The 21,622-nt window shown below is 44.2% G+C and overlaps 1 protein-coding gene and 1 pseudogene across 1 annotated transcript; both read left to right on the forward strand.

Moving 5' to 3' along the window:
• Positions 1-186: 186 nt before the first annotated feature.
• parp12b (poly (ADP-ribose) polymerase family, member 12b) lies at positions 187-11,231 on the forward strand. The gene is made up of 7 exons (XM_039792393.1): positions 187-694; positions 3,234-3,256; positions 5,678-5,804; positions 7,067-7,235; positions 7,613-7,635; positions 7,856-7,896; positions 10,605-11,231. Exons 1-7 carry the CDS (start codon positions 327-329, stop codon positions 10,694-10,696), a joined length of 843 nt encoding a protein of 280 aa, XP_039648327.1. The 5' UTR covers positions 187-326; the 3' UTR covers positions 10,697-11,231.
• A 3,072-nt stretch (positions 11,232-14,303) lies between these two features.
• Positions 14,304-21,622, forward strand: part of LOC120553338 — a 52,033-nt pseudogene continuing 44,714 nt past the window's right edge.

Genomic DNA, 21,622 nt, shown 5'->3' on the forward strand with positions numbered 1-21,622 from the left:
TGGAAAATATTATATAATAAAATATTAATAATATTATATAATATAGTTTTTGTGTTTGCTTTTAGCTTTCATTGTATTGTGTTTAGGTAACCAGCTTCCTCAATCATATCTTTTTTAAATCATCCATATATATAATTCTGTCTGTCTGTCTGTCCGCTTTTATTGTGACAATGTGGGGGCGGAGTTGTACCTGGCCGTCCCCCCAGGCTGGCAGACAGGCAGACAGACAGGAACACACAGACAAACAGACACACACACAGACAAACAGACACACACACACACACACACAAACAGACAGATAAACAGACAGGCAGACAGGCAGCGACATGTCTTTGTCCGGGTCCTCCGGGTCCGGGTCCTCCGGGTCTGGCTCCGGGTTCAGCCGGGAGGTGCAGCAGGCCACCGCGCTGCTGTGCGGCAGCTCGGGCTCCATGCCCCTGCTGCAGCTTCACCGCGAGCTGCTGCAGCGCTGCGACATCACCGTAGAAGAGTTCTGCTGGGTCCTCCAGGGGTGCCCCCGCTTTCTGTTGGTCAGCGGGCCGGCGGAGGACGGCTGGCTGCGGCCGGAGGACTGCACGGTGGTGGCCAGGACGTCGCTGCGGCTGTGCGACAGGCAGGAGGAGTGCGGCGGCTGCGAGCAGCTGCACCTCTGCAAGTTCTTCATCTACGGAGACTGCAGGTTCGGCAAGGGAAGGTGAGGCGCGCGCTCGGTGTGTCACAGACATGTCAATAAAGTAATATTTAGTCCTGATAAAGTTAGTTGTTTAGTTGTGTCAGCGGAGGGATTCTGACGCCTGCGCACTGCGCAGTAGCCTACGAGTTATCCCCCCCCCCCGCCAGGTTTCCGTAGATGTAAAACAACAACAGTCAGATGGTTATAGATTATACATGTTGTATTATAGATATGGTTTTATCTTTGTATCTTAATATCTTGAGGACTGTTTCCTGTTTTTCCTCCGCGGCGGAGTGATACACACTTCCTGGAGCAGTGAAGAGACAAAACGAAACACACACACACACACACACACACACACACACACACACACACACACACACACACACACACACACACCTAAGGAAAGGAAACAGAGCTATAGTAGAGAAATGAAAGTTAAACAGAGGAGAGAGAATCACAGAAGCGAACACAATTATATTTCAACTTCTATACAAATACACTTTTACATCCCATAATATGATCTAATCACTGTGTTCAACCTGCATAGATCTGTAAAAATCACTGTCTCTGTGTGTGTGTGTGTGTGTGTGTGTGTGTGTGTGTGTGTGTGTGTGTCTGTCTCTCTCTATGTGTGTGTGTGTGTGCTCTCCTCTGTGTCTGTTGTCTCTCTCTGTGTCTGTCTGTCTGTCTGTGTGTGTCCTGTCTTGTGTGTGTGTGTGGGCTCTTCTGTGTGTGGGGTGTGTATGTCTGTCTCCCTAGGGTGTGTTTTGTGTGTGTGTGTGTGTGTGTGTGTGTGTGTGTCTCTCTCTGTGTGTCTGTGCCTCTCCTCTGTGTCTGTCTGTCTGTCTGTGTGTGTGTGTGTGTGTGTCTGTCTCTGTGTGTCTGTGTCTCTCTGTGTCTGTCTGTCTGTGTCTGTCTGTTTGTGTGTGTGTGTCTGTGTGTGTGTCTTTGTGTGTGTGTGTGTGTGTGTGTGTGTCTTTCTGTGTGTGTGTGTGTCTGTCCTCCTCTGTGTGTCTGTGTTCTGTGGTCTGTCTTGTCTGGTCTGTCTGTTTGTGTGTGTGTGTGTGTGTGTTTGTGTGTGGTGTGTGCGTGCCTTTGTGTGTGTGTGTGCCGGTGTGGGCCTGTGGCGAGGGTGTGGCTTGTGTGTGTGGGGTGTGAAAGTGTCATGTGTGTGTGTGGGGTAAATGTGTGTGGTTCCCCTGTGAGCCTGGTTCCGTGGCGATGGGGGGGGTGTGTGAAGGTCGTGTGTCGTGTCCTCCTGGGTCGTCGTCTCGGGGGGTGTGTGTGGAGGTTTGGGTGTGTGTCTCTGATGTGTGTGTGTCTGTCTCTTGTGTCGTGTCCTTCTCTTCGCGTCGCGTGGGGAGTGTGGACGTGTGGTGTGTGTGGGGGTGGTGGTGGTGGTGTGTGAAAAGGAGGAAGGCTAAATTCATAACATCCAATCAGATCATAACTTAAGTTGTTGAGAGTGACGCTGCAAATATTTCCACCCAGGAATATGCCGTAAAGTGGAACGCAAAGTTCACTAGAAGTAACGGACAATAATAATAATAATAAATAATAATAAGCAAGATACTACATACACACAGACACAGACACTACCAATACGCCAATAATAATACTACTACAGATTAATAATACACAGACAATAGCACACAGACTATATATTTAGTAATAATACTAATAATAATATTTTATCACAGACACACACACAGATTATTATTATTAGTTATTTCAGACACAATACGTAATAAGATACGTCATTGGCAGACAATACGTCATTAATAATACGTAGATTAATACTATTACAGTGATTACTACCACACAGATTAATACACAGACATTAATACACAATAATAATAATACACAGACACCAAATGGCCACGCGGTCAATACTACACAATATGACTACTACGGTCACTACGCACTACGACATCAATAATACCATCATCAACAGATTAACAATACACAGACGTCAGACCATTGCCAATAAGACACAATAATATCAATATGACAATAATACAGACATCATCAATAATACCAGACAATGCATGTACTACTACCATGTACCAATAACACAGATTACCACAGATAATACCAATACAGATTACCAATAATAATAATACTTAATAATAACAGATCAATATCACCACAGACATCATTGATAACACAGACATCAATAACAACAGATTATCATTAAAGATTGCTGGACATTGTTATCATCATCATCATCAGTCATTTGGATCAATACCAGGACACAATAATACCAGATGACAATAACACAATCAATACCATATCAACAATATCATCATCATGATCAATAATTACCACTTATCATCATCAATAACAATACCACTGGTGATTACCAATAATATGCCAGAGATTTATCAATACCACAGATTACCATATACCAATATGGTGGTCATCATCATCATCATCATTGATTGGTCATCACCACCATATCATCATCACCACGTCATCGAATACGACAAGAGTCACGCGGCATATTGATCATCATGATTGAGGTCCCCTTCATATCTTGATCCTCTGATCTGTCCAGTTCACCCTCTTCCTTCCTGGCGCGTTGGGATTAACGGATAGCTGATCCCGTTCCAGATTGAGATCACAGTGAAGATGCCCGTGAACAGGGTCCCATCGGACATTATGGGGATGTGAATATCTTTAAGGTGTTAGCAGGGAATATCATCCAGAGAGTGGAATTGTCCTGGTTATAGCATCAAATAAATCAAGAGCGCCTGGCAACCCGGTTAACAAAGAGAACAGAAACCCCATGAAAGCAACGCTGGTAACCCAGTCTGGATATTGACCAACATCCCTAACATTCATTATGATCATCCCAAACACACCCCTCTATGCTATACAAGATCCAGATCTACATCTACCTTCCATCAATAACTCAACTGAAAGTATCATTTTTGAATCACAAGAAAAACCCATCGTAAGGTGTCTGCGGGTTCAATCATATGTTGAGGGAGTTGTAATAGTTGTGTTTGGTTGGGGTGAGTGAACATTGACTCTGTAGCCACACACATCGTATTTAACCCACAAATATAGAGAGGGAGCCAAAAGCTCTACTATAAAACCTACACCCTCCCCACAACACACAATAACAACACCCAGTTCTCACATATACACTCACTCACCCCTACCCGAATCACCAACACACTAATAGAATACACCTCTTCCTTCACACATAGAAACACCTCTCACCTTACTTCTACCAATACACCCTCACCTTTTCAACCACTTCAGTAAATACACCTCTCACCTGTTCTACCTCATCATAGAATACACCTCACCTTTCTACCTCCAACAAGAAATACACCCCACCTGTTCCACCTCATCATAGAATACACCTACCTGTTTCTACACATAGAATACACCCTCACCTCTCCTAAATCATAGAACACCCTCTACCTGTTCTACCTCATCATAGAATCACACCTACCGTTCTCTCACTCCCATCATACATAATACACCTCACCTGTTCTCTACCTCATCATAGAATACACCTCACCTGTTCTCTACCTCATCATAGAATACACCTCACCTGTTCTCTACCTCATCATAGAATACACCTCACCTGTTCTCTACCTCATCATAGAATACACCTCACCTGTTCTCTACCTCATCATAGAATACACCTCACCTGTTCTCTACCTCATCATAGAATACACCTCACCTGTTCTCTACCTCATCATATAATACACCTCACCTTTCTCACCTCATCGAATACACACCCTCACTCTCTCACAGCATACCTCCCACCTCACCTCATCATAGAATACACCCCACCTTCACCATAAATACACCACACCTGTTCTCCTACCATCTAGTAATACACTCCCTCACTTTCCACCCACATACCCCCACTTCTCTACCTCATCAAACTCACCTCCCATCTAAATTCTCATCTCTCACTAAATACACCTCACCTTCACTAATAGAAACACCTCATCCTCATGAATAAACAAACAATAAGGTACAAAAGTGGGTGTTTGTGTGTGTGTGTGGGGGTGGTTCTTTGTGTCCAGGTAATATACCCTACTCTGATCACTATACACCTACTCTGATTTCTGATCCAGACTATACACCCTACTCTGATTTGAGACTAAATACACCCTTAACTATCCTATTTCGGCACACACCCTACTCTGATTTCTGATTGCAGACTATACACCCTACTCTGATTTCTGATTCAGACTATACACCCTACTCTGATTTCTGACTGACTATACACCCCACTCTGATTTCTGATCCAGACTATACACCCTACTCTGATTTCTGATTCTAGACTTATACTTTACCCTATCTTTGATGCATGCTATACACCCTACTCTGATTTCTGATTCAGACTATACACCCTACTCTGATTTCTGATTCAGACTATACACCCTACTCTGATTTCTGATGCAGACTATACACCCTACTCTGATTTCTGATTCAGACTATACACCCTACTCTGATTTCTGATTCAGACTATACACCCTACTCTGATTTCTGATTCAGACTATACACCCTACTCTGATTTCTGATTCAGACTATACACCCTACTCTGATTTCTGATTCAGACTATACACCCTACTCTGATTTCTGATTCAGACTATACACCCTACTCTGATTTCTGATTCAGACTATACACCCTACTCTGATTTCTGATTCAGACTATACACCCTACTCTGATTTCTGATCCAGACTATACACCCTACTCTGATTTCTGATCTCTAATTTGTTTGTTTTACTTCATCAAAGATCTAGAAAGGAACATTTGGGTTTTATTAAACTGATCTATTTAAAGTCTTGTTTGGTGCAGCTGACACATTTTTAAATCACTTCTCAAAACTGATTTTTATAGACTTGCTTTAATATGTCTGTGTGTCTGTGTGTGTGTGTGTGTGTGTTTCTGTGTGTGTGTCTGTGTGTGTGTCTGTGTGTGTGTGTCTCTGTGTGTGTGTGTGTGTGTGTGTGTGTGTGTGTGTGTAGACGGGTGTCGGCGCATTCACTTCCCCCTGCCCTATCTGTGGGAGGTGTTTGATGGCGTCGACTGGACAGCCCTGCAGAACATGGAGGACATCGAGCGGGATTACTGCGACCCGTCCAAGACACAGAGGTCAGAGGTCATGCATCACCTTTACCTTCGTCCAGGTTTGAAGATAATCTGCTGTCGATGAGGCAGTATGGCTGGGTATTTAAAATGATCCAAACATGTTCCTGAACGTTACCCACCAGACTCCATGTAAATAATCAGGACTTTTAGCGTGTATAGAGCCAGCATATCTCCACCAGACTCCATGTAAATAATCAGGACTTTTAGCGTGTATAGAGCCAGCATATCTCCACCAGACTCCATGTAAATAATCAGGACTTTTAGCATGTATTGAGCCAGCATATCTCCACCAGACTCCATGTAAATAATCAGGACTTTTAGTGTGTATAGAGCCAGCATATCTCCACCAGACTCCATGTAAATAATCAGGACTTTAGCGTGTATAGAGCCAGCATATCTCCACCAGACTCCATGTAAATAATCAGGACTTTACGCGTGTATAGAGCCAGCATATCTCCACCAGACTCCATGTAAATAATCAGGACTTTTAGCATGTATTGAGCCAGCATATCTCCACCAGACTCCATGTAAATAATCAGGACTTTTAGTGTGTATAGAGCCAGCATATCTCCACCAGACTCCATGTAAATAATCAGGACTTTTAGCGTGTATAGAGCCAGCATATCTCCACCAGACTCCATGTAAATAATCAGGACTTTTAGCGTGTATAGAGCCAGCATATCTCCACCAGACTCCATGTAAATAATCAGGACTTTTAGCGTGTATTGAGCCAGCATATCTCCACCAGACTCCATGTAAATAATCAGGACTTTTAGTGTGTATAGAGCCAGCATATCTCCACCAGACTCCATGTAAATAATCAGGACTTTTAGCGTGTATAGAGCCAGCATATCTCCACCAGACTCCATGTAAATAATCAGGACTTTTAGCGTGTATAGAGCCAGCATATCTCCACCAGACTCCATGTAAATAATCAGGACTTTTAGCGTGTATAGAGCCAGCATATCTCCACCAGACTCCATGTAAATAATCAGGACTTTTAGCGTGTATAGAGCCAGCATATCTCCACACACCATTTTCACCATTTTCTGACATTTTAGAGACCAAACAACTAATCCATTCATGCAGAAAATAATCCATCATGAAAGTAATCGGTAACTTAAAGCGCCGAAAACATAAAAAAAAAATACATAATGCACATTGTTGAAAAAGTCCCAAAAACATTGAGAACCCAGTTCTCTGATTGCAGATTGTTTTAATGTGAATATTTCTACTTAAACTTTTCTTTCTTGCTGCGTTTCCAGCTGTGGCGATCCACCTGTGGACTTCCTGTCGTGGACTCAGGACTCGCAGGCGGTTCGCCGTCTGTCCACGGTTTCCTCGGTAACGAAGCCGCCTCACTACGTCCTGACCACTGATTGGCTGTGGTACTACCGGGCGGAGCGGGGGAACTGGGTGGAGTACGGGCAGCCGGTAGGTTCCGACTTTTCTTTTCTTTAAAGATAAAAAGGTCCTTGCAGCATGTTCGCTGCTAAGGCCGACCACACACTGGTGTGAGCGTGGCGTTTCTGTTGCGTGTCAGTTGCGTGGCGGCTGCGTGGCGTGAGCGTGGCGTGGTGGCTGCGTAACGGCTGCGTGGTGTTTTCTACGTCTTTCCCCACTTTGAGTCCATGAAAAGCGCTATATAAATTCAATTTATTATTATTAAAGGTGTCTGACTGCTGCTGCTGCTAGCCTCGTCTGGTACATGGATGTTTCCCATAAATATATTCTGATCTGATTACAGCTGAGACAATGAGGTGTATTGTCATCCTATTTTATCTGATCATTCTATATAACATGTATTTAAGCTTTATCTGAACATTTATGACTGGTATCTAAGATTCGACAGGAGACCTCGGATGAACTTTACTCTACTTTCAGAAGACATCTGGGATGCGTTATCAATGGGCCAGTTGACAGAGCTCATTAATCATTTAAAAAAAAAAAAAAAAAAAAATTTATATAAAATTCTTCATTAAAAAAAAAAAAAAAAAAAATTTTTTATTTAAAATTAAATAATTAAAAATTTCTTTAAAATTTTTCAAAAAAAGCGTGGTCAAAGACCGGAGACAGTACGTCGTCAGCTTCAAAGGTACCACTTCCTGTCACCTGTCAAGTCCCATCTAGTCATAGTTAGTCTAAAGAGAAGTAACTCCCTAGTCACTTCCCAAGGTAAGTTTCAAGTCAAGATTAGCGATCCCAAAGTGTGTGTGTGTGTGTGTGTGTGTGTGTGTGTGTGTGTGTGTGTGTGTGTGTGTGTGTGTGTGTGTGTGTGTGTGTGTGTGTGTGTGTGTGTGTGTGTGTGTGTGTGTGTGTGTGTGTGTGTGTGTGTGTGTGTGTAACCTAGGGTAAAATAGGGTTGAAAATATGTTAGTTACCCTTTAAAGGAGCTTGCACACTGCTCCAACAAATACCAACATTATAAAGTTGTCAGTTGGTCTTTATAATGTTCATAAACCAACTGCCAGTCCACACTGCCCAGACAGCAACAGACAAGACTGGCGTTTGTCACCTAGTCCTACCTTTTCTTATTTGAGTATTAGTTTAATATAACATGGATGAAGTGGAGACCTTGTTGAATGTGGCCAGAGTAGTTCTGGTCTACCTGGCCTGTAAAGCTGCTAGCCGTGTACAGGAGAGACGGCAACCAAGACGAGCCAGGAGCAGACTGTGGTGATAACCGTGGATATTGAGACATGTAAAACAGGCTGTCTATCCGAACTTGTGTCAAGAACTTCACTCAGAAGATACTCCAGCTTTTGCGAATTTTGCCAGTTTTGCTCCTCAAGCTTTTGAGGAATTACTCACTATAGTTACTTAGGGGTGGGGGGAAATCAATACAGCATCGCAATATTTTCTGTGGCAATACAGTATCGATACACAGACGCCGAGTATGGATCTATTATTATATATGTGTTGGTCAGTCTGTCTGCTTGACAGTCTGATTTTGCAGCAATACAATTGAAGTGAGATGAACAAACAGAGAAATGTCTTTTTAGATAAAACAGATGTTGACATAGTTTTCTTTTGGGGACATGGACATGAATTGCAATATATCGCAGAATATTATCGTGAGGCCTATGGTGAGTCCCACCCCTATGGTTAATCCACTAATTGCCAGAAAAAACACCAATCTTAGAGACAGCATTTCAAGCTGTTAGAATGTTGCCGTTTGTTGGAAAATAGGCACCATTGGTCCGACATTCTCCAACTCCACCAGACCAGACTGGACATGTCCAACTCTACCAACTCCACCAGACCAGACTGGACATGTCCAACTCTACCAACTCCACCAGACCAGACTGGACATGTCAGACTCTACCAACTCCACCAGACCAGACTGGACATGTCCAACTCTACCAACTCCACCAGACCAGACTGGACATGTCCAACTCTACCAACTCCACCAGACCAGACTGGACATGTCCAACTCTACCAACTCCACCAGACCAGACTGGACATGTCCAACTCTACCAACTCCACCAGACCAGACTGGACATGTCCAACTCTACCAACTCCACCAGACCAGACTGGACATGTCCAACTCTACCAACTCCACCAGACCAGACTGGACATGTCAGACTCTACCAACTCCACCCAGACCAGACTGGACATCGCTAGACTCCTACCAACTCCACCAGACCAGACTGGACATGTCCAACTCTACCAACTCCACCAGACCAGACTGGACATGTCAGACTCTACCAACTCCACCAGACCAGACTGGACATGTCCAATCTCTACCAACTCCACCAGACCAGACTGGACATGTCCAACTCTACCAACTCCACCAGACCAGACTGGACATGTCCAACTCTACCAACTCCACCAGACCAGACTGGACATGTCCAACTCTACCAACTCCACCAGACCAGACTGGACATGTCCAACTCTACCAACTCCACCAGACCAGACTGGACATGTCCAACTCTACCAACTCCACCAGACCAGACTGGACATGTCCAACTCTACCAACTCCACCAGACCAGACTGGACATGTCAGACTCTACCAACTCCACCAGACCAGACTGGACATGTCAGACTCTACCAACTCCACCAGACCAGACTGGACATGTCCAACTCTACCAACTCCACCAGACCAGACTGGACATGTCAGACTCTACCAACTCCACCAGACCAGACTGGACATGTCCAACTCTACCAACTCCACCAGACCAGACTGGACATGTCCAACTCTACCAACTCCACCAGACCAGACTGGACATGTCAGACTCTACCAACTCCACCAGACCAGACTGGACATGTCAGACTCTACCAACTCCACCAGACCAGACTGGACATGTCAGACTCTACCAACTCCACCAGACCAGACTGGACATGTCCAACTCTACCAACTCCACCAGACCAGACTGGACATGTCCAACTCTACCAACTCCACCAGACCAGACTGGACATGTCCAACTCTACCAACTCCACCAGACCAGACTGGACATGTCCAACTCTACCAACTCCACCAGACCAGACTGGACATGTCCAACTCTAACGACTCCACCAAACAAAGGGCAACAAACACAGACGACCGGCCCACACTTTTCAAAATTTCGGAAAGTGTCTTACGGTTTTAATTTTAAATTTTGACCCAGAAAAACTAAAAGTTGCACGACAGCGCAAGGGTTAGATCTTCCAGCTGAATGTTTTTAGGTGCTGAATGAGTGGAGGAGTAAGTCCTGTTGACTGCTGTCTGGTCTGGTGGTCTTGGTTGTTGACTGCTGTGCTGTCTGGTCTGGTGGTCTTGGTTGTTCACTGCTTATCTGTCTGTTCTGATGGTCTCTGTTGCAGACATGTACCAGAGGAACCCCAAACACAGGACCAAGAGGAGAGTCTGTCGGCGCCCCCGCTTCGTCTCTGTGGCCGAGGTGACCGATCATTAGAGGGACCGGGACCTGAAGGGGTCCGTGGCCGAGGGGACCAATCATTAGAGGGACCGGGACCTGATGCGGTCTGTGGCCAAGGGGACCAATCATTAGAGGGACCGGGACCTGAAGGGGTCTGTGGCCGAGGGGACCAATCATTAGAGGGACCGGGACCTGAAGGGGTCTGTGGCCGAGGGGACCAATCATTAGAGGGACCAGGACCTGAAGGGGTCTGTGGCCGAGGGGACCAATCATTAGAGGGACCGGGACCTGAAGGGGTCTGTGGCCGAGGGGACCAATCATTAGAGGGACCGGGACCTGAAGGGGTCTGTGGCCGAGGGGACCAATCATTAGAGGGACCAGGACCTGAAGCGGTCCCGTCTGGATCTGATCTTGGGTTAACACACTTGGGTTTTTAACTGAACTGTCTAAGATTTCTATTCTAAAACAAAACGTGTGTGTGTCTGTATCTGTCTGTGTGTGTGTGTGTGTGTGTGTGTATCTGTGTGTGTGTGTGTGTGTGTGTGTGTGTGTGTGAGAGTGTGTGTGTGTGTGTGTATCTGTGAGTCTGTGTGTGTGTGTATATCTGTGTGAGTGCGTGTGTGTGTGTGTGTGTGAGAGAGTGTGTGTGTGTGTCTGTGTGTGTGTGTGAGTGTGTGTGTGTGTGTGAGAGTGTGTGAGTGTGTCTGTGTGTGAGAGTGTGTGTGTATCTGTGTGTCTGTCTGTGTGTGTGTGTCTGTGTGTGTGAGAGTGTGTGTGTGTATCTGTGTGTCTGTCTGTGTGTGTGTGTCTGTGTGTGTGAGAGTGTGTGTGTGTGTCTGTGTGTGAGAGTGTGTGTGTATCTGTGTGTCTGTCTGTGTGTGTGTGTGTGTCTGTGTGTGTGTGTGAGTGCGTGTGTCTGTGTGTGTGTGTGTGTGTGTGAGTGAGAGAGTGTGTGTGTGTGTGAGAGAGTGTGTGTGTGTGTGTGTGTGTGTGTGTGTGAGAGAGTGTGTGTGTGTGTGTGTGTGTGTGTGTGTGAGAGAGTGTGTGTGTGTGTGTGTGTGTGTGTGTGTGTGAGAGTGTGTGTGTGTGTGTGTGTGTGTGTGTGTGTGTGAGTAGGACCAGTCTGTTACTGTGTTACGTTAGCGTTGTGTGTAATGCTACACCATGCTAGCTTTAAGCTCCATCTCCACATGTTCCTTTTTAAACCACCTTTTGTAATGCTAGCTAATAGCATGCTAACTGCTGTTTTCATGTATTTCATGTTAATGTTATTAATACTTTGAGTGGTTTGTTCTGTTGTTATAAAACAGAAATATTTTTCGTGTATTTAACTCCTCATCGAGACCTTTTACAGCTTCTCTTTAGCCTGACCAGCCAGCCCCACATCCAGATGTTGGGTCTGGGTCTGACCCACATCCAGATGTTGAGTCTGGGTCTGACCCTCATCCAGGTGTTGGTCTGGGTCTGACCCACATCCAGATGTTGAGTCTGGGTCTGACCCTCATCCAGATGTTGAGTCTGGGAACTCCCCATTGGTCAGGGCTCAATCTGAGGGGCGGGATCAACGGTTGTCTTCCAGATTCCCTCTGCACCGATAGGATAGCACTCCAACCAATCAGAGCGACGCGAGCTGATAGGTTGAACTTTAAACTCTGAACACATCTTCCTTTTTTAAGAATGACTTCAGAGCCGTTCTTTGTTCTTTTCTCAAAGAGAAGCTGCTAGCTTTTCTTTGCTTTGTGTTTAACAGTTTTGGGGACTTTATGTTGTCTAATATATCATGATTACATACCAATACGTGCCAATAAACTTCACGATATATATGAATACAAAATGCTTGGTTTGATTTCTGAGACACCAGAAGTTATACTTTGAGTTTTTAGGGGCTCCTGGAGCAGGCTAGCATGCTAACATGCTAGCATGCTAACATGCTAAATGTAACCAATACTGTTTAATGCTAACTTTTATATCAGAGTTTCTCTCTCTCTCTGTGTCATATTTGTCAAGTTTTGGATTTGAAAATAAGGGAAATTTTCCGGTGCCCACCGCGAGCAGTCCCCCCCCCCCAACCAAGCTCCAGTATCCCTTACATTTTAAGACAGGTGTACAAGAAAGCTAAAATCACCACTTGATGCAGAATGCTGAAAACATTTACAATTTATAACATTGCTTGTCTTTACATTTAGCCTACATTTTATTTTCATTCCACACATTCTTTTCATTTCATATTGGCTTTTCTTTTACAGTTTTTCTTTTAATTTCATGTAACTTCTTTAGTGAGTTATTGTACAAATTTGTTGCAGACTTTGCATTCTTTAAGACTGTTTTAGGAAGGAGTGTATTAGTGGGCGGGGCCAGAGTGGTTCATGTTACATGAGAGTAGAGCGCAGACAGTTGTGTTGTCTAACGTCCTCCTATTCTCTGGAACAATCTTTCGTACCACGCTAAACACCCTTTCTCAACGTGCATTGCTGTGGGGGGTGCAGAGTAAAGCCTTCAGAAGTTTTGGCAGCGCACCGTCTCTGTCGTAGCGTCACTCATCATCTGACCTCACACACTGACCTCTCGACAACAGCCACCTACAGTAGCTGTAGTAGGCAGTACTACGTACCTGTAGTAGGCTACTGCAGTACCTGTAGTAGGCATAGATATATGCTGTAGTAGGCAGTACTACGTACCTGTAGTAGGCTACTGCAGTACGTACCTGTAGTAGGCTACTGCAGTACCTGTAGTAGGCATAGATATATGCTGTAGTAGGCTACTGTCTCTGTCTCTCTGTGTCTCTCTGTTTCTCTGTCTCTCTCTGTCAATGTCTCTCTCTGTCTCTCTCTCGCTCTGTCTGTCTCTCTCTCTGTCTCTCTCTCTGTCTCTCTCTCTCTCTTTCTCTGTCTCTCTCTCTCTCTTTCTCTGTCTCTCTCACTGTCTCTGTCTCTCTCTGTCTCTCTCTCACTGTCTCTCTCTCTGTCTCTCTCTCTGTCTCTCTCTCTCTCTCTCTCTCTCTCTCTGTCTCTCTCTCTCTCTTTCTCTGTCTCTCTCCCCACTGTCTCTGTCTCTCTCCTCACTGTCTCTCTCTGTCTCTCTCCCCTCTGGCTCTCTCTCTCTCTCTCTCTCTCTCTCTCTCTCTCTCTCTGTCTCTCTCTCTCTCTGTCTCTCTCTCTCTCTCTCTCTCTCTCTGTCTCTCTCTGTCTCTCTCTCTCTCTCTCTCTCTCTCTCTCTCTCTCTCTCTGTGAGGAGAAAGAGAACAAGATGTCATTTGAATCTAGATTTGGATCACCGGAGCCGGTGGGACTGGTACCAGTCGGGTCCAGATCCCGGGCTCTGGTACCCCTGAGCAGCTGTGTGTAGATGAAGAAGACTGCGGGCTGAGAGAAGAGGAGGAAGGTGTGATTAATCCTGCAGAGACCCTTTCTCCTCCTCCTCCTCCTCCTCCTCCTCTTCCTCCTCCTCCTTCCTGCTGTGGCAGAGCAGAGGCCATAGGACGGTGAAGGAATGTCCCGCCCTCCTCTGCCCCTGATTGGCTCGAACTCGCTGCCTTCATTGGCTGGATTGGTCAGGTCTCGGCCTACTGAGGGTGAGAAGAGGAGGAAAAGGAATACTTAAAGAGACAAAAAGATGCTCCCATTGAGTCCGTGCCTTCAGAAGGTTTTTGTCTTTAAGATTTTTGAGTGTTATTGATGTATAATCTGCTGGCTGTTAGACCCAGATATGGAGATAATAACGGTCCAATGTGCAGTTAAAAAGAGACATGGAAAATGTTTGGGGAGAAATTATTATTTTTGTAACATGTTCTTGAGGAAGGACGTCTAAACATCTTATTAAGATATGATTGGCTCTCCCTGATGTTCTTTCTCTAACCCTTGGAGTAAGAACACCAGGGTGAGCCAATCAGAGCCAGAGAACGGCAGAGGGTGGCGGGAGCCAATCAGAGGCAGATAAAGGCCGAGTAGGGCGGGACATTCCTTCGCCGTCCTAGGAATCGGATCCGCGGCAGTGAGAGGCGTGACGCGCCGGAACAGCATCTCCAGGATGGCAGGTAGGTCTCCTCTCTGATCATGAAACTATCTGTAATGATAGCACGGCACGGCTCGGCACGGCTCAGCTCGGCCTCCTCTTTATGTTAAATGCCCGGTGTCGGTGAGGCTGTGCGGGTCTGATCCGCATCTCCGACCGGGGCTCGGTGTCGGTTCCCGCGGCATGGAGGCTCCAGCTGCGGCTCTCTGTCTCCCCCAGCAGAACCAGCGTCCTCTCGGTTGATTTCACACAGATACTAATCCTGATCATTAGCTCGTTACACCGGCGCGGGACCCGGTGATTAGGACCCGGATGTTCCGCCGCTCTAACCCGTCCCTGGTGGCTGCAGAGCGGGATGAAAGCAGCCGGACTGCCCGGTGTCTCCGCGGAGCAGAGAGGGGGAGACAGGCCGGGGGGGTCTGTCCGATAATGGGGTCAGTCAGTGTGGGAGGCGGCCGTGCCGTACAGTGCCGTGCCGTGCCAGGCCAGAGAAGGTATGAGCGGCCTGGACTGATGGAAGCAGCAGGGCCGGAACAAAGCTGCACAAGGCCGAGCACATTAACTATTAATACAGGACACATCAAGGGGGGGGAACATATATAATATATCATAATGTATGTAATTATATACAGGGGTTAAATTGGTATTTGTTATGTGGTCAATAAAAAATTGAAAAATAAACCGTTAAATGGCACTTTTCTGGAGAGTTTTGTGCAAAGAAATGGAGAAATTGAGTCTTACATATGTGCAAAACTGCCAGGTTAAGAGCCTATACTCTGCAATGTTGTAGCATCAACAGGTATCAGGGCATTTAGCATTTACATTACTGTTAATCAGTCATCACGTGACTACACATTGTATTACCTTGTTATGATATCAGAAGTGACCCATACAATGTGCCAAACATAACGAGACACATGAAGAGACAGAGCAGCATGACAGTAGCAACAGCTGAGAAGATTTGGGTCTGTGGTGACCAGGTCCACCTCACACACACTTCTTCTCCCATTCTCTCTCTTTACTACAACACACACACACACACACACACACACACACACACACACACACACACACACACGTATGCACGGCACCGAGTGGGGCTCTCCAAAACTCGGAGGCGAGCCGCTGGAGGAGACGAGACAGCGAGGACCGGTTCCACGGCTTGGTCAGCGACATGAACTCGTGGAGCTTCCAGCACCGGGCTTCCACCGCTGCGACCGGGGCTTTAGCTTTAGCATTAGCTTAGCATTCTATCTGTTACCGACGGAGACGCTCGGCCTGATTGTTGAGTGGTGAATTGCAGTTCTGCGCGGGTTGTTGCCGTGTTCTGATTGTTCTCATCTCAGAAGATTTAAAAAATCTTTAATTTATTGTCAGAAATATCATGTTTTCAAAAGCATCACTTTCATAAAATTGTATGTGACATATTTAGGCAGATAGCAGGCACATCGGGACAAACGAGCAGGCTGATGTGCCGGGGGCTGAGCCCCGGAGAGCCCCGGCCCAGTTTAACCCCTGATCATATATAAAACACTCAGAGATTATAGTAAAATATCCTAATGCAAATCAATGTCAAAAACAGTAAACTAACAGACCTGTTCCTCAGCCCCCCCCCCTGTAATATTAAACTTGTGTGGGTCCTCTGTGGTTCAGGTCCTCCTGTCGGGCGCTCGGCTCTCTTCTCCGGCATCAAACCCCCGGCCCTTTGAGGACGATGGACGCTGTGATCCCGCCGGGCCGTGGCTCCAGGACCAGGACCAGGACCAGGATCAGGATGGAGCCCAGAACCTCCGCTGCCGTGACCCTGCTGGTGGCCGCCACGCTGGTTTCCATGGTGACATCGAGCTCGCCTGCTGCAGGTAAGAGAACCTTAAAGGTGCAACATGTAATACTGACAGCTAGCGTTTAAAATAGTTACTGCAGTACATATTAGGGCTGTTGGAACCAATTCTGAAATTCCGAATGTAATAAAATACATTACACCCTGACGAGCTAGGCCAGGCGGGGCAAACTCAGTTTCCCAGAGGGCCACACTGGAACGAGAGAATCCCACCGAGGGCCAGACATGGAGACCTTACTGACGTGCTTTTGTTACCGCATCTCACTTTATTTCAACATTTTTGTTGTTTTTGTTCCAAAGTTTTTGTGGCTTTCTCAGACATTTGTCACCTTCTTCTAAATTTGTTGCATTTTCTGACATTTTTGTTGACATGAAGCCCTCCAGAAGTCACCAAAAGAGTTCCTTATTATCCACCATTATAGAAGTTAGCAAATCAAGCAAAACAATTATACCTTTTTTTAACAACAACCACTTTCTCAGCCTGAATATTAAACTCTCTCTGCTTCTTCTGAGTCTCAGAGTCTGCAAATCTGCCAAATTCTGCTTTGAATGTCAGATAATTACAGTTTAAACAACACTGTCCTGTGTTTTTGGTTTGGAGCACAACTAGGCGCCAAAATCTATCGTGAACCCAAATTGATGAGACTGACTTTTTATCCACCTCTCTTCTCATCACGGGCGTACCAGCTGCCCGCTAGGTGATGACAGACAAACTGGCACGGTTCATCTGTAAAGATATGAGACCCATGTTTATATGCTTCATCATTTTATTTTTACATTTATAGTCAGTTTTACTTGTATTGGACTAAACTTCTATGTATTATTATTATAATCCTTTTATCTTTTTAGGTGTGACGTTGTATGAAACAGCCTTTTGGCCTTTTGGCTAATTCTGGCACACTGTACATTTCTATATGTATTATTAGTGTGCATTGTCCCTGTTAAATAAACCTGAAATAAATCAATAAATCAACATCACGCAGGGGTCTGGATTTAAAGGGGTGACAGAATGTAAAACCTAGATGTTACCCTGTCCTAGTGTAATAAGGACAGTTTGGAGGGTAACCAGGACCTACAGAGAACCCCAGAGTCCCATCAACACCTCTTTCCTCTGCAGAGCTCACTATCTGAAACTGCCTCTGAAAACAAATCTCAACAGAGCTCAAAGTTGACGTCAACTCCTCAACTCCTCAACTCCTCAACTCCTCAACTCCTCAACTCCTCAACTCCTCAACTCCTCAACTCCTTCTCATTTGGCTCTACCTTCTATCTTCTATCTATCTAGGCCACTAACTGATCTGAGGTCAGGTAGTCTTCTAAATCTGTCGCGCAAATCTCAGAAATGTTATACATTGTTCATCTGCTGTCGCATCACTAAATTCACTTCTGAATATAAGGCAGAAAAGCTTTCGTTTCAGTCCAGTCCCATTCAACAGGGTAGCATTAGGGGCCAAAAAAACAGCAAGCGGGCCATTTTCAGCCCAACTGATGTTCCATACCCCATTAGGAGACCTTAAGGAACAGTGTGATAAATACCCTATATAATCATTCTATCAGCCCTTTAATAAACAGTGTGATAAATACCTAAATAATCATTCTATCAGCTGAAAACAAAAACTACACTAAAAACTAAATAACACTACACACATAAAAATACATTAATACAGTGTATAAATCCTAATATCATCTATCACCCTTTAATAAACATGATAAATACCTATATAATCATTCTATCACCTAATAAACAGTGTGATAAATACCCTAAATAATCATTCTATCAACCCTTTAATAAACAGTGTGATAAATACCCTATATAATCATTCTATCAACCCTTTAATAAACAGTGTGATAAATACCCTATATAATCATTCTATCAGCCCTTTAATAAACAGTGTGATAAATACCCTATATAATCATTCTATCAGCCCTTTAATAAACAGTGTGATAAATACCCTATATAATCATTCTATCAACCCTTTAATAAACAGTGTGATAAATACCCTATATAATCATTCTATCAACCCTTTAATAAACAGTGTGATAAATACCCTAAATAATCATTCTATCAACCCTTTAATAAACAGTGTGATAAATACCCTATATAATCATTCTATCAGCCCTTTAATAAACAGTGTGATAAATACCCTAAATAATCATTCTATCAGCCCTTTAATAAACAGTGATAAAACCTATATAATCATTCTATCACCCTTTAATAACAGTGTGATAAATACCTAATAATCATTCTATCAGCCTTAATAAACGTGTATAAATACTTATATTAAATTAAAAAGTAATATAATATTTATCAGCCTTTAATAAGGCCTAAATAATCATTCTATCAGCCCTTTAAAGGTTTTATTCACCAGCTTGAGCCAAGGTACATTAAAGATGACAAATTAAAGTCATTCATTTGGTCCCGCTGTTTTATTGTTAATAAGAAAGATCGCCTGTTTGTTTTGTAATGTTAGAAGTCCCTCTAGTGGCCAGAAGGTGTAACAACAACCACATGCTGATAGTGGCATTGGCGATCCATAAGCCTGAGTAATGTCGTAAATATTAATAATAGGATGAATTAGAGCATTTAATATTCTAATATTATTTGAATATTAAATAAAATAAGGAATGGTATTTGAATAGTATTATAGAGGAAGATTGACAGCCCTAGTACAAATACCCCCCCTGTCTGTCTGTCTGTCTGTCTGTCTGTGTCTGTCTGTCTGTCTAACTGCTCCTCAGATCTCTGCAGGGTAAATCCAGACAGCTAGCTAGACTGTCTGTCTGTCTGTCTGTCTGTCTGTCTAACAGCTAGCTAGACTATCTGTCTGTCTGTCTGTCTGTCTGTCTGTCTGTCTGTCTGTGAGGTGTATTGTCATCCTATTTTATCTGCATATTTTATATGACTTGTATTTAAGCTTTGGGTAACAGAGAAACCCAGATGAACGTTACTCTACTTTCAGAAGACCCCTCTCTTGAAAACATCTGTCATGCTTATCAGTGGGGCCTCGAGATAAGGCCAGTTGGCTTTTAGCCATTGGTCAAAGTATTGTTCCTCCCATCCATGTTACATATGTTATAGAATATATACCATGTTCGAACAAAGAAAGCCAGAGTGACCACTGGAGAATTGGGAAAAACGGGTCCTCTCCGAGCTCTGCAGGGCTTGTACATGATGCTGATTTCTTTGATGTGAATAAACCTTTATGATCAAGAAACAGTGTCAGCAGATTCCTCTCTACACAGCAACGCACCATCGATACCATATAAACCACATCTGTCTAACAGCTAGCTAGTCTATCTGTCTGTCTGTCTGTCTGTCTGTCTGTCTAACAGCTAGCTAGACTATCTGTCCAATCTGAGTTTTCTGTTGCACGACTAAAACTACTTCTGAACGTCCACATGTTCCACCAGAACCAGTTCCTTCCTGAGACTATTTAGCAGAGGCACCGTGGCTCCGTCTGGAGCTTAGCCCCGCCCACGATGATTGTGATTGGTTTAAAGAAATGCCATCCCCGCATGCTGTGTGGAGTAGCCTGACTCTCCACCAAAAGCGCGCTGAAGGAGCATCCAACAATGCTGCTAGATGCTTGTCTCCCATAGCCAGACATGCTCCAGCCCAGCGGAGCAGCTAACGTTAGATGCTCGCTGTGTTGAGTCATAGAAGCCCGTTCTCATGTGGAGCTCTGCACCCGACTAACACACACACTTCCTCGGCTTAGAGTTACGGTAGGAACTACAGCTGTAATCTGGCCTTCAAAGTTCGGTCCGACAAGGCCCAAGCCCAAAAAGTACATTTTGATTGACAGCTTTTTAAAAGCCTGAACCTGTTTACAACCCGACATTATTCTAATGTGCCCATGCACAAACACACACACACACAGCTCTGTTGCCTTTTGTCAAGAATTGATACTATTATTTATGTTTTAACATCACTTATTCATGACTATCGTAGACTATGGGCCGTTTGGAAGTTGGAACAAAGAAATAAAATAAGTCCTCCAGAGGCCAGCCTGTGTTTCACCTCCTCAGCATCACCTGTTGATAACAACACACAGGCCAACACATAAACAGACATTACATCACAGAACGGAAATTTTAAAAGGAGAAAATAAGAAAAGATTTCCCTCATTTAATCACGTCTTTTCAGATTTAAACTGTTTCTTAAGCCAGACCTATTTAGTTTTTTTCATCTCTGACCCTATTTTCACCCTAACCAGATTCCATGTAAATAATCAGGACTTTTAGCGTGTATAGAGCCAGCATATCTCCACCAGCATATTTCCACCAACTCCATGTAAATAATCAGGACTTTTAGCGTGTATAGAGCCAGCATATCTCCACCAGACTCCATGTAAATAATCAGGACTTTTAGCGTGTATAGAGCCAGCATATCTCTACATGTAAATGGGTGAATTAAAGGGGTGATAGAATGATTATATATGGTATTTCACACTGTTCCTTATGGTCTCCTAATGGGGTATGTAACATTAGTTGGGCTGAAAATGGCCTGGTTGATATTTTATTGGCCCTTATGCATCCCTGTGTTTTGGCCCTATTTGTAACAAGAGCTTTTCTTCCAAATATGGTATGGTCATGAATATTTAGATGAGCTGCGCGCTGATTGGTTGAGCGATTTCACACGCAGACATTAGAGACGCTTTTAAAAAAAATATAAAAAAAAAAAAAAAAAAAACACAAAAAAAAAAAAAAAAAAAAAAAAAAAAAAAAAAAAAAAAAAAAATCAACCAACAAAGTCAGCTGTTGGGGGCACTCCAGCAGGGGCGCGGTCAGCGGTTGTATCTATATTTTATTTTTACTGTTGGTTATTCGCCCCTTTCTTTTTGGCATTTGGTGGAACAGTGGAAAGATGAACCACGGCTATTGGTATGGTGTTTTTATTTAGTTTCTGTCCACTTTGAATGAAGTGTGTTTTACGGATGCTAAAAGTCCTGATTATTTACATGGAGTCTGGTGGAGATATGCTGGCTCTATATACACACTAAAAGTCCTGATTATTTACATGGAGTCTGGTGGAAATATGCTGGCTCTATACACGCTAAAAAGTCCTGATTATTTACATGGAGTCTGGTGGAGATATGCTGGCTCTATAC

The sequence above is a fragment of the Perca fluviatilis genome, chromosome 23 (assembly GCF_010015445.1).
Source record: "Perca fluviatilis chromosome 23, GENO_Pfluv_1.0, whole genome shotgun sequence".
Lineage (NCBI taxonomy): Eukaryota > Metazoa > Chordata > Actinopteri > Perciformes > Percidae > Perca > Perca fluviatilis.